The 14328-nt window shown below is 42.1% G+C and overlaps 1 protein-coding gene across 2 annotated transcripts; it reads left to right on the forward strand.

Annotated features, from left to right (window-relative positions):
* Positions 1 to 9866: 9866 nt before the first annotated feature.
* On the forward strand, positions 9867 to 13012 carry LOC109777824 (uncharacterized). 2 transcript variants are annotated; one of them, XM_020336380.4, is made up of 7 exons: positions 9867 to 9943; positions 10302 to 10404; positions 10482 to 10570; positions 10667 to 10815; positions 11376 to 11580; positions 11857 to 12120; positions 12555 to 13012. In XM_020336380.4, exons 1-7 carry the CDS (start codon positions 9914 to 9916, stop codon positions 12720 to 12722), a joined length of 1008 nt encoding a protein of 335 aa, XP_020191969.1. In that variant the 5' UTR covers positions 9867 to 9913; the 3' UTR covers positions 12723 to 13012. The 2 variants fall into 2 exon arrangements, with proteins under 2 accessions (XP_020191969.1, XP_020191970.1); XM_020336381.4 differs by having other exon boundaries at positions 9896 to 10169.
* The last annotated feature ends 1316 nt before the right edge of the window (positions 13013 to 14328 follow it).

Consider the following 14328-nt stretch of genomic DNA (forward strand, 5'->3'; position numbering starts at 1 on the left):
TTTTCTTTTAATTATTACTACTACAGCAAGAAAATAAACTAGCTAAAAGCTACAACTAATTTTTTGGTTTTCTTAAGATTTTTCAAACACACAAGAAGAAAGCATAAAAAGAAAATAAACTAGCATGGATATTACAGTGAAAAAGTATGAGCACCCACATCTAGCAATGAGTGTGTAAACATAAATGTAATGTCGGTGAGACATACGTACTCCCCAAAGTTTAGGCTTTTGGCCTAAGTTGCTCTATGGCCATGGCTAGCCTAGCGGATATCCAAAGTTATAGTTGGGGTCATACTGAGATGCAGCGGCTATTGTATCGTGGGCTGCATCTTGGAGGCGAGCTATCTCAGCCCTCCTCTCATACTCGTTCGCCTCCTCCCTGGTTATGAAATATCTCCCCTTCGCCTGAAAGTCAGAGAAAGTAGGAGCAGGGAGAGCGACGTGATAGGTGCGTTGTCTGTCAAAGATTAGTCGGTACTGGAGGAACTGATCGTTCCTCTCAATAAAACAATGACGAACCATAGCCTCATAATCTAAATAAACAGGAGACAACTCAATATCATACTCACGAATGGGTATATTAAGAAAATTAGCTAAACCGGTTGCATAAATTCCACCAAAGAAATCTCCATTAAATCTATTATTATGCAACCTACGTGCAACAATGGCTCCCAAATTATAATGTTTATCTCCTAATACAGCACTCCTGAGAACACTGAGATCAGGGACACACATGTGACATGCTTCATCCTTACCATTTATGCACCTACCTATGAAGAGAGCAAAATAATGTATAGCAGGAAAATGAATGCTCCCTATGGTAGCTTGTGTTATATCTCTAGACCCCCCCCCCCACAGTTATACTAGCAAGAAAATCTCTAAATTCATATTTGCGAGGCTCACTAGTGCTACCCCATTGTGGAAGTTTGCAAGCAGTATTAAAATCCTCTAAATCCATAGTATAAGAATTTTCATAAAGATCAAACAGGACAATTTGAGAATTACGTGAAGATGAAAATTCAAACCTTCTCACAAAGGAATCAGTGAGACAGTGGTACTGACGACACTTATCTACTTCGAAGCTCACAAGATCAGCGTTACACACATATGCGTTAAATTCTTCCTTGATTCCTACTCGATCCATGAAGTCCTCTGAAGGCCATTCACAAGCCCGTACTTGAGCGTCCCTTGGTGGTTCATCGTCGGCATCGCGCATTGCGAGCCTGGGTCCTTGCTTCCTTGAAGGGCCACCTTGGTACATTTTCCTAAACATGTTTCTTCCTCTGAAAAATTTCTAATTTTTTTAGTAACTTCAAATAAAAGTGAACCAAACTCAACAAAATTGATAGCAACTACTCCCACAAGTGCCTAGAGACTATATCATGCATTAGAACAACTTGGAACCATACAAATTTGACATGCAAGCTCAAGAACATGGTCACCTAGGCAGCACAAATTTGCAATGAATAAGGCACTAGAACAAAAACTAATTGGACCATTGGAGGAGTCACATACCAAGGAACGATCCCCCAAAGCAGTTTTGTGAGAGGTGCTTTGAGCAAGGAGATCGAAAATCACAGCAAAATGAGCTAGAACTCGTCTTGAGCTGGTTGGTGATTTTTTTGGGAGGAAGGAGTGTGGGATGGCTGGAATAAGTGGAGGGGAGCCACCGTGGGCCCACGAGGCAGGGGGCGCGCCCAGGGGGGTGGGCGCGCCCTGGACCCTCATGGCCAGGTGCTTGCTCCCCCTGTTGTGTTCTCAGTGCCAGATATTCTCAAATATTCCAGAAAAATTCATATTTCAATTTCGGGGCATTTGGAGAACTTTTATTTTCGGGGTATTTTTTATTGCACGGATAATTCAGAAAACTGACAGAAAATACTATTTTTACTTTATTTATTCTAAATAACAGAAAGTAAAAGGAGGGTACAGAAGGTTGTGCCTTCTAACTTCATCCATCTCATGCTCATCAAAAGGAATCCACTAACAAGGTTGATCAAGTCTTGTTAACAAACTCATTCCGACTAACATGGAACCGGAGAAATTTCGAATAACAGTATGTTACCTCAACGGGGATATGCACATCCCCAATAATAAGAATATCATATTCCTTCTTGATAGTAGGTAGAGGAAATTCAAAACCTCCAAAAATAATCGATGGAAATTTTCCAATAGAGTTGATACTATGAACTTGAGGCTGTTTCCTCGGAAAGTGTACTCTATGCTCATTTCCATTAACATGAAAAGTGACATTGCCTTTGTTGCAATCAATAACAGCCCCTGCAGTATTCAAAAAGGGTCTTCCAAGAATAATAGACATACTATCGTCCTCGGGAATATCAAGAATAACAAATTCCGTTAAAATAGTAACATTTGCAACCACAACAGGCACATCCTCACAAATACCAACAGGTATAGCAGTTGATTTATCGGCCATTTGCAAAGATATTTCAGTAGGTGTCAACTTATTCAAATCAAGTCTACGATATAAAGAGAGAGGCATAACACTAACACCGGCTCCAAGATCACATAAAGCAGTTTTAACATAGTTTCTTTTAATGGAGCATGGTATAGTGGGTACTCCTGGATCTCCAAGTTTCTTAGGTATTCCACCCTTAAAAGTATAATTAGCAAGCATGGTGGAAATTTCAGCATCCGGTATCTTTCTTTTATTAGTAACAATTTCTTTCATATACTTAGCATAAGGATTCATCTTGAGCATATCAGTTAATCGCATACGCAAGAAGATAGGTCTAATCATTTCAGCAAAAAGCTCAAAATCCTCATCATCCTTTTTCTTGGATGGTTTGGGAGGAAAAGGCATGGGTTTCTGAACCCATAGCTCTCTTTCCTTACCGTGTTTCCTAGCAACAAAGTATCTCTTATCATAACGTTGATTCTTTGATTGTGGGTTATCAAGATCAACAGCAGGTTCAATTTCTAAATCATTATCATTGCTAGGTTGAGCATCAACATGAACATTATCATTAACATTATCACTAGGTTCGTGTTCATCACCAGATTGTGTTTCAGCATCAGAAATAGAGATATCATTGGGATTCTCAGGTGTGTCTACAACAGGTTCACTAGAAGCATGCAAAGTCCTATCATTTTTCTTTTTCTTCTTTTTAGAAGGACTAGGTGCATCAATATTATTTCTCTGAGAGTCCTGCTCAATTCTCTTAGGATGGCCTTCAGGATACAGAGGTTCCTAAGTCATTTTACCAGTTCTAGTAGCCACTCTAACATCAAAATCACTATTCTTACTATTCAATTCATTGAGAAAATCATTCTGAGCCTTAAGTACTTGTTCTACTTGAGTGGTAACCATAGAAGCATGTTTACTAATGAGTTTAAGGTCACCTTTAACTCTAGACATATAATCACCCAAGTGTTCAATCATATAAGCATCGTGTTTTAATTGTCTACCAACATAAGCATTGAAGTTTTCTTGTTTGACAATAAAATTATCAAACTCATCTAAGCATTGGCTAGCAGACTTATAATGAGGAACCTCACCTTCATCAAATCTATAAAGAGAATTTACCTTTACTACCTGTGTCGGGTTATCAAGACCATGTGTTTCTTCAATAGGTGATGGATTAAAATCATGTGTTTCTTCAATAGGCGGTAAATTGAGACCATGTATTTCTTCAACAAGAGGTAAATTCTTAACATCTTTAGCTTTTATACGTTTTTCTTTCATAGATTTCTTTGCCTCTTGCATATCTTCAGGACTGAGAAATAGAACACCCCTTTTCTTCGGAGTTGGTTTAGGAATAGGCTCAGGAGTTGGCTCAGGAAGTGTCCAATTATTTTCATTAGTCAACATATTATTCAATAGCATTTCTGCTTCATGCAGTGTTCTTTCCCTGAAAACAGAACCAGCACAACTATCCAGGTGGTCTCTGGAAGCATCGGTTAGTCCATTATAAAAGATATCAAGTATTTCATTTTTCTTAAGAGGATGATCAGGCAAAGCATTAAGTAATTGGAGAAGCCTCCCCCAAGCTTGTGGGAGACTCTCTTCTTCAATTTGCACAAAATTATATATTTCCCTTAAGGCAGCTTGTTTCTTATGGGCGGGGAAATATTTAGCAGAGAAGTAATAAATCATGTCCTGGGGACTAAGCACACAACCAAGATCAAGAGAATTAAACCATATTTTAGCATCACCCTTTAATGAGAACGGAAATATTTGAAGGATATAATAGTAGCGAGTTTTCTCATCATTAGTGAACAGGGTGGCTATATCATTTAATTTAGTAAGAGTGCCACAACAGTTTCAGATTCATAGCCATAAAAAGGATCAGATTCAACCAAAGTAACTATATCAGGATCAACAGAGGCGCGTTCTAGGGTGACCATAGGAATGCGGGAGCATGGGCAGGGGCGCGGGGAACACGGCTAGAGGGAGCTCGGGCGCGCGGAGCTCCGGACGCGTCGGGCGCGGTGACTTATAGCAACGATGATGAGGGGGAAAGAGGGGGGATTGACGCTGCTCACCGGGGGAGGGCCGATGGCGAGCTTGTGCGGGGCTAGGGTTGACGAGGTGACGGGGATCGATGGTGAGGCCGCGGCGGCCGGAGGTGGAAGAAGACTTCGATCCGCATGATGCAGAGGCGTCGAGCTCGAACGGGTGGCCGTAGATGACGTAGAAGAACATTGCAGAGCTCCTGGGCTCCTTGGCGGGGCGCGGGGACGATGATGACTTGGCGACGACCGAGCTCGGGCAGGGATGGGATCGAGCGAGGTAGGGGCAAGGAAGAAAACAGAGAGAGCTAGGGTTCGGGGGAGGGGCCGCGGGGTTGGTCTTAACCTTAGGGGGGCCGTGGGATGGGTGACACGATGACATCACCGGCCAGGGAGGCCAGGATGGCCGCCATGCTCCCCTCTGCCTCTTGTAGCGGGAGGTGGAGGGAGATGGAGGTGGGGTGGGCCGTTTGCTTTGCTAGGTGGGCCAAGTGCCCAGTAGGTTAGGTTAGTTTCTATTTCCCTTTTTTTGTTTTCCTTTTTGTTTTTTTGTTTCCTTTTATTTGTTATGTTTTGTACTTATCTTAAATAGCAAATAGGTTTAGTAAAATAGGAAACTTGTCTCCATAATTCACATTGCAAAATTAGACAATGCCACAAAAAGTTTGATCCCAAAATAAAATAGTTTAGTATTTTATAAAATACAAAAGGTATTTAACTAATGGTTTTAGCTACTGTTTTAATTAGCTTAGTGCATTTAAACATTTTACTAAAATGTGGTTTCTCCACCATTATTACTTATGATCTATTTGTCACAGTTTGTACTTTTTAGTTTTGACATTTGGAAACTTTAATTGTTTGACTTGATTTTGGATTTGAATTTGGACCGGATTTGGATCAACGTGAGATTAGCAACAGTAATAGTGGTGACATGACATCATTAGCAGGGGATTACTGTAGCTTAATTATCCGGGCGTCACAAGAAGTACCATATAGAGTAAAATCATCCATGAAACCTCAACCATCTTTTCACAAAAATTAGAGAATATAGCAGTCATACATCTTTGAAAGGTAGCAGGTGCATTGCATAAACCAAAAGGCATACCTCTATGAGCATAAGTTCCAAAAGGGCAAGTAAAGGTGGTTTTCTGTTGATCAGGTTGTGAAACAAGTATTTGAGAGAAACCATAATATCCATCAAGAAAACAAAAGTGTGTGTGCTTTGATAATATTTCCAACATTTGATCGATAAAAGGTAGAGGGTAATGATCATTTCTAGTTGCTTTATTTAATTTTCTAAAATCAATTACCATTCTATAGCCAGTAACAATTCTTTGTGGAATGAGTTCATTTTTATCATTAGGAACAACAGTAATACCTCCCTTCTTGGGGACACAGTTAACAGGACTTACACAATTAATATGGTCCGAGCTTTAATATTTCAGTTCTTACCACTTCTTTCATTTTAGGATTCAATCGTCGTTGGTGATCAACAACGGGTTTAGCATCATGTTCCATATTAATCTTGTGCTGACAGAGAGTGGGACTAATGCCCTTAAGATCGTCAGGAGTATATCCAATAGCATCTCGGTGCTTCTTCATAATTTTCAATAATCTTTCTTCTTCATGTTCTGAAAGGTTAGCACTAACAATAACAGGATATATCGTTTTCTCATCAAGATAAGCATATTTCAATATGTCAGGCAATTGTTTTAATTCAAACACAGGATCACCTTTAGGTGGAGGAGGACCTCCTAGAGTTTCAATAGGCAAATTGTGTTTAAGTAGAGGTCGTTGTTCAAAGAATTTTTTATCTATTTCATTTCTTTCATGCATGTGCATATCATTTTCATGGTCTAGCAAATATTGTTCTAGTGAATCTTTAGGAGGCACGTCAATAGAAGCAAGACCATTATTTCATCCTTGCTAGGTAATTCTTTCTTATGAGGTTGTCTATTAAACTTGGAAAAATTAAATTCATGAGATTCATCACCAAAGCTAACATTGACAGTTTGTTTATGACAATCTATAGTAGCATTGACAGTGTTCAAGAAAGGTATCCCAAAGATAATGGGACACAAATCATCTTGTGGGGAACCAAGGACTAGAAAATCAGCAGGGTATTTTATTTTCCCACACCAGACTTCAACATCTCTAACAATCCCAAGCGGTGTGATGGTGTCTCTATTAGCAAGCTTAATAGTAACATCTATGTCTTCTATTTCAACGGGTGCTATATCATTCATAATTTCTTGGTATAAGGTAAAAGGAATAGCACTCACGCTAGCACCTAAGTCACATAAACCATGATAACAATGATCTCCAATTTTAACTGAGACAACATGCATGCCAACAATGGGTCTATGTTTATCTTTTTCATCAGGCTTGGCAATTCTAGCAGCTTCATCACAGAAGTAAATAACATGCCCCTCTTCAAGCATCAGGGGAAACTCCCCAGGTCCGGGTTCCTGCACAGGATGATGATGGTGTCTTCTAGTTCTTCCAGTTCTAGTTCTATTTGGTCCTTGTTGACTAATTAGAGCTAGACTAATCCTCTAATCTTCATAATTAGAAGCCCAGCGTGGTTCTAATCTCCTCCCTCTAATTCTTCAGCGACAATTAGCACTGGATAGTGAAGCGTTGCTGGATCATGAAGGCTGCACGCTTGCAACCAAGTAGAGAGGTTGTGCTTTCGGTTTTCGGTTTGAGGTACTATTCGTGGGCGGTTCACGGGATTGTTCATCGACGGTTCGAGGGACACCAAGTACGATCTACACCGACACGTTCTTCTTCCGGTGCAACTCAGCGATGGTAATGATCATGATCCCAACCCATTATGCATCTTCATATTGATCTTGGGTGTACGTAGGAGCGATTTTTTTGTTTTCTATTATGTTTCCCAACAAGAGCATCTCTAGTCGATCCCGCAACCGGATGACATTCAAAACTTTTTTATGGTACCATGAGCGCTCTGGCGGAACAGATTCCGCAAATCCGTCCTGCAATTTTTTTGCGGGACACGTTTACGGGGTCTGTTCCGCGCCGGAAGGCTCACGGTACCACAAATTTTACATAGCATCGAATAAATTACAAATTTCAATAATGTGAACCGAATAGAATCATAAAACAAATTCAATATATGAATATAAATGGTCCGAAAAGCAATTTACAATACAACAATAGTTTTGATTACAACAAGTGTTCAAATTCGAATAATTATTACAAGAACAAATTGTTCAAATCACACACAAATCTAAAATGAATAAAAATGGGGATCTATCTCTCCCCATAGAGCTGCCAACGATGCTCAATAAGATCATGCTAGAGTTGCTTGTGTGAATCATGGTTCTCGATCTTTTGGTAGGTCTCAAGAAATGCAGTGATCTCATCTGCCCTCTGGCAGGCTTCACACTGCTACCAACATTTTCATAATTAATCTCTAAGTCCAAATCCCTCTCATCATTGATGACCATGTTGTGTAAAATTACACAAGCTGTCATGATGTTTCTGAGGGATATTTTTATCCTAAAAGCAAGCAGGACATCGAACAATGACAAACCGAGCTTGCAACACACCAAATGCCCTCTCAATGTCCTTTCCGCAAGTTTCTTGTGCTTCGGCAAAAAAAGTGTGCTTCTTGATTTTGGGTCACTAATGGTCTTCACAAATGTTGACCATGAAGGATAAATACCGTCAGCAAGATAGTACCACATGGTATAGTCATGACCATTGACGGTATAGTTGCAAGTCGGAGCTTTGCCACTAGCTAGCTGAGCAAATAGATGAGATCACTGCAAAACATTGGTATCACTGAGAGACCCAGGTAAACTAAAGAAGCAATGGCAAATCCATAGAACATGTGAAGCCACGGCTTCAAGCACGTTGGTGGGTTTACGTTTGTGACCGGTGTATTGACCTGCCCAAGCCACCGGGCAGTTCTTCCACCTCCAATGCATGCAATCAATACTACTTAGCATGCTCGGCCATCCCCTTGATTCTTTCATTGCCATGAGCTTCTTTGTGTCTTCTTCCTCTGGAGCTCGAAGGTACTCAGGGCCAAAAACCCAGATCCTTGTCTTCGCAAAGACACGGACACACTTGATGGTGGTATCTTCTCCAATGCATAGATATTCATCCACGTAGTCGGCGGGAACACCATATGCAATCACTCTCATCGCCGCCGATATTTTTTGATATGCATTAAAGCCAACCAAACCGGCGACATTCCTACGCCAAGTGAAAAGATGGCAATTTTGTTCGCAAGCCTCAAGGATGCAGACGAAAAGTGACCTACCCATTTGTTATCGCCTATGAAAGAGGTGAGCCTAATATGTTGGTACCTCAGTGAAGTAGTCCTTCATGAGCATCTTGTCGCCGAGAGCTCGGTTGCAGGGAATGCATAGCCGGCCGACCGTGGAACCGCACCGCTTTTTCTTCGGCCTCGCCTCAAATTCCTCCACGAGATGCAACAACACCAGGTTGTCGACATCATCGTCGAGGACCATCTCTTCTATGTCCAAATCATTGGACGAAGATGATGAGGACGAACTCCAATCCATCTACAAAATGCACACTAACCGGACATGAATTTCACCCGAACCTACTTCGGGGCCAAATCGAGCACAAACCCGCAGTGTTGGACATACCTCACCTGAAGCTGGTCAAAGCAAAGCCGCGTCGCCCCTTTCTTCTCCCTCCGTCGGCCGAAGCGAAGCCGCGCCGCCCCTTTCTTCTCCTCGCCGGCCGAAGCAAAGCCGCGCCACCCCCTTCCTCCAACTTACCCGGGCGAGCCCCACTGATTCCGAGGCTCACCGCCGCCGGAACCAACCGGATCCACCGGCTATAAGGCCGCGCGCCAAGCTCCCAGGAGGATCCATGGCGCCGGCGGTGGCCGCTCGCCTCAGACACAAATGGGCACCCCATGTGCCGAAACTTGGTGGATTGGATCCAGCGCGGGGTCGCGGAGCTTTCGGGCGGCGCGAGGCAGTCGGGGGCAGCAAGAATGGGCGGGGATGTGCGTCGGCAGCGGCGACGAGGAGTGGAGGCACGAATGGAAGCAGGCGAAAATGCATTCGCGCCAAAGGAAAGGGGAGCCGCCAAAATCGGTTCAAATCCCATAGATATGAAGGAAATGACCTAGCGGACTTGAGATCCCACAAAAATAATATCCAGGACGAACAAATTTGGGGGATCTATTCAGGCTGGATGTGTAAACCAGTGGTTAGTTTGTCAGATGGCCCGGTTTGTGGGATGTGCTAGAGATCTCTTATTTGTCCAAAAATCGCTAACGGACAAACGTGGAAGGACCCTTGGGAGTGCCCTAACTTTTACCAGGGTACCATCGAAACCGTGGTAAAACCTTAATGATTTTTTTAATAATGATAAAGAACGAATGTATTACTCCGTATCTGATTATCTGAAGCATGGAACGCCAACCCCTATGAGTTCTCCACTTCTCCTAAGAACAGAGGTACGATAGATAACCCCCCGTCCCCGAATTCAAATCCGCCAAATCTGGTAGGTAATACGACCGCCACGCCGCTTTCCCTCCCCCGCCTCCCTCCCAAACCCAAATCATTCCCTCGTCCGCCTTCTTCGAAATACCACCAAATCAAACCGAGAGCAATCGAAGTCCCAAATCCCTCCTCTCGAATTTAGCACAGGCATTCCCAAATCGCGCGGTTCTGATGCCGAAGGTAGCCCTTTCCGATCACTAAACCCCCCGAACCCCGGGATCCACCCAGGAATTCCCCAATTAGTTCGTTCGTTTAGATTGGAATTCGGTTCGCGTCGGTACTGGTGTTGATACAGATGGTGGGTTGGTGCAGGCGCACGAGGAGGAGATGCCGGCGGCGGGGGCGGACAGCGAGGAGCTCGAGCCGCTCTTCGACTACTCCCGCGTGCAGCCCACCATCGACTTCTGCTTCGACGGTAAGGTCCTGCGACCCCATGCCCTAGGGTTTCCGTGGAAGTTGCTTAGGACCGACCTCCTCCGTTTGGATGCGCAGATTCCGACCTCGAGGAGTCGGACATCTTCGTCCACTGCAACAAGCGCCCCAAGGTGCCTGCCGCCGCCGCCGACGACGCGAACGCTGTCGTGAGTATGACAGAGTTCAATTCGTTTTGATGGGTGAGGTTTTCGGTTTTTGGCTGTGAAAGGTAACGTGTTCATTCCGATCTGTGTGTCTTGCAGGAGGGGGGTAATGCTAACGAGAAGGGCGACGCCGGCATAAAGAAGGCCACGGTGGTGAATTTGGATGATGAGGATTGGCTGGCTCCGCCGCTGCTGAAGCCTGTGCTTAGCACTGAAGTATGCAAGGATAAAACGATGCAAGAGCTGAGGTATTGCAATGTTTTATCTCTACGTTGTGCCATCTTGCGAGGCTAGCTGTTTTTGACCATGATGATGACCGATACTAGTGAGATATTGGCGTGGCGAGACTGGTTGCTATGATTAGATGACGCGATGATCATTTTGGAGATTTTTCTACTTTAGTTGCCAGGCAAAGCACATGCATGCACACACAAAATGGAGATTACTATGGCTTAGTTACTAGTAGGCAGAATGTCTTTGGTCTTTCAGTATAGGCTAGTAACCATAACAAATATTTATCATTCCCGCATCTGTAAGAACACAACTAGAAGTGGTTGTGGTCAAGTCTTACTGGAAATTCTACATGTATTTTTGGGTTCGACCTATATTTTATGGTGTTAATCAGCCTATGGACGCCCTAAGACATCTGGAAATGGAAATCAAACTCATGTATTTACTGTATTTGTTGCCAGGCAAAGTATAAAGTTAGCATCAGTCCTTTACTTTTAGTTGTTTTTTACTACCAGCCGGTAGTTTTAAAGATGTTACTGACTTGTAATTTCCCTAATTTCGCGCATGACATTCACAGATTAAAGAAGCAAGAAGTAGAAAAACAGGCTGATGATGCATTTCAAAAGGTTGTTGAAAATGTTAAGAAAGACATGTTAGCAAAGAAGCCACCTGAACCTATAGTTCTTGATGAGCCAACTGAAATAGAGACTAAGAAATCGAAAGAGAAGATCTGCATTATGATTCAGGAAAAGGATGGAAGGCAGCAGTTCCGTGTATCCAAGGTATGAACTTTTCATCTGTTAAATAAATCAAATTCTCTGACTGTCAGTTGCAATAATTTGACGTGTCTAAGTTTATGATCAGTTTAGATTCAGTTTGCCATAATAAACATCCAATATACTTTCTCGTTTTCATTTTATTGTTGGGCTTTACCTTCTGAAATGGTATCTACATTAGTTCAGTGTGTATAAGCTAGGATTTTGCCATCCATTAAAGTTTACCACATGTAAATTTAAACCAACTCTGTATTCTTAAATCTTGATTTATAATTGCTAAAGGATGAGAAGTTTGACAAGCTTTTCAAGGCGTATGCTAAGAAGGTCCAACTCAGCTCATCCGATCTGACTTTCGTATTTGATGGCGACAAAATAAACCCGGCAAGTACACCCCAGGACCTTGACCTGGAGGATGAAGACATGATTGAGGTGCACCATAAGCCAACTCTAGACAAGCCAGCTGAAGCATGCGTGAAGAAATCACGAGAAAAGATACTCATAATGATTCAGGATGAAGATGTGAAGCTGCAGTTCCGTATATACAAGGTATAGCTTTTTCATGACACTGTTACTAGTATCAGTGTGCAATAACAATATACTGTTAGATAGTTCGAATTCGCTAACAGGTACTTGCAATTATTTCGAATTCGCTAACAGGTACTTGCAATATACTCTTCCTGTTAGATAGTTCGAATTAGCTAACAGGTACTTGCAAATACTCTTATTGTTAGATAGTTCGAATTCGCTAACAGGTAATTGCAATTATTTCATGCATTAAGTTTTATGGCCTTACTGGATTCAGTTTGACATAACAAGTGTCCAACATACTTTCAAAATTTCATTTTATTGCTGGCTGAAATTCAATGTATATTGTTTCAATGTGTATAAGCTGGGATTTTGACATTTCGCTCCATTCAACTTGCAAAATGATACTTTAAAGTATCTCTGGATGCTTATATCTTGATTTTTGATCGCTACAGGATGAGAAACTTGACAAGCTTTTCAAGGTGTATGCTAAGAAGGTCCAACAAAGCCCATCTGATCTGATTTTCATATTCGATGGTGACAAAATAAACTCGGCTACTACACCCCAGGATCTTGACCTGGAGAATGATGACATGATTGAGGTGCGCCATAAATCCCGCTGACGGCTAGGAGCTTGGCCTGAAGTTATCTCAATCTGTAGTTTTGGGCATCCCTGAGTGGGACGTTGTTTGGAGGTTGACCTGTTTTCCTTTGCGGTCAGCTGCTCATAAGGTCAGCTCCACTTCTGCTAGTGTTAGCTTCTTTTACATGTTCAGGTCTATGCCCATAATAGACATGCCAGACATGCAATTGTATGTAAAACGTGCTTCTTTCAAGCCTCTTTGATAGATGTCCCCACCTTTACTGCTCTGAATTTTGCAATGTGAGATTGTTGGAATTGTACTATGAAGTATTTGAGCGGTGTGTCTTAGTGTACAGACGGGATTTGCTTGGATCAATTTCACGACGACTGAGCAAATCCTAATCACATGGCTCTACCTGTATGGATAATTTGGTTTCTGGGTTCTATAGGATACCTGTCCAGCGCATGTAACGTAGTGCATGTGGCTACGTTTGTTGCTGGTTTATAAATTTGGTTTCAGGCAAGCTAGAACTGTTGATGGACGAGCATGAGGTAAAGAACCAGTAAGAACTTGGGTGATTTCTGATACCATGAACACTGTTGCTACTTGTGTTTCTATACGCAGATTGCAGCCCTTTGCATCGATGTGGCTCATTTTAATGAAAAACGGCAGGATTTTTTCCCTACCGCAGCCTTTTATTGTATAATATAAAAGATATGTACAGATTTAAGTATTTAAAGATGAAAGGAAAAGTCCTAACTAATGTCTGTAATTCTGGTGCCGCATATCAGCCGCGGTCTAGGGTCTGTCTAGGACACATCTAGATGTGACATAATTATGTCACATCTAAGCTGATGTCCACTCTGTTTGTGGTCTATTTTTTTGTCCTAGTTTTTTTGTTTTTTGTTGCTGCATTATATATTTGTGGGAGCTTAGATGTGACATTTAAAAAAAATATCTAGATGTGAATTAGTCAAACTGATTCTCAATAGCCTCATGAACTGAAAACCGGACTTCTGTTTGGGCAGATATGTTCCCAGCATGACTGAGAATGGGCCTTTTAGAGAAAATGTTGAATTGTTTCTTCCATTTGACAAGTCATGACAAGTATTTTTTTTTCGTCTTTTAATAAATCCTTGTGTTCAGTCTATCATGGAGGTGGAGCCAGAAAAGAACTTGTTTTTTTTTTCGACAAGAATTATTCCAGATCCATTTCAAATGAGGAATCACAACTCGCTGATCAACCATGGCATGGTAAAGCTTTACTTGAGGAATATTCTGGAGGATTCCAGAGATAGGTTCATTAATCTATTTGAAATGAGGGATCACAACATGCTGTTAGTTTGTACTAAAGGGAAGTCCCATTAAGCCTTATATTTTCGGCATTCTGGTGATTTTCTGAAAGCCTTTTTTTTTACTTCTGACGGGCTTGCATGCTCAGCTGTTGTAGTTGGGGTTGACCCCGCACCTCACCGCACCCTTGGCTCTACCACGGAACCTAGTCGAGTAGTCATCCTTTTAGGGGGTAACCATGAGCTTTTTACACAAAGTTGGCTAAATCGCCAATTTCAACATCATCGATTTCTGCTGGAACCTACACGCCCAAAGACATAGAAACATTTAGGTTGCATTTCGATCCCAGTTT

The sequence above is a fragment of the Aegilops tauschii genome, chromosome 3 (assembly GCF_002575655.3).
Source record: "Aegilops tauschii subsp. strangulata cultivar AL8/78 chromosome 3, Aet v6.0, whole genome shotgun sequence".
Lineage (NCBI taxonomy): Eukaryota > Viridiplantae > Streptophyta > Magnoliopsida > Poales > Poaceae > Aegilops > Aegilops tauschii.

Excerpts from the sequence above, each read along its gene's own strand:
- LOC109777824 (XM_020336380.4), top strand. The coding sequence starts at position 9,914 with ATGAGTTCTCCACTTCTCCTAAGAACAGAG. Across the intron at positions 10,571-10,666 it reads CCGACGACGCGAACGCTGTC|GAGGGGGGTAATGCTAACGA; the intron begins GTGAGTATGACA and ends TGTGTCTTGCAG. Across the intron at positions 12,121-12,554 it reads TGCAGTTCCGTATATACAAG|GATGAGAAACTTGACAAGCT; the intron begins GTATAGCTTTTT and ends TGATCGCTACAG.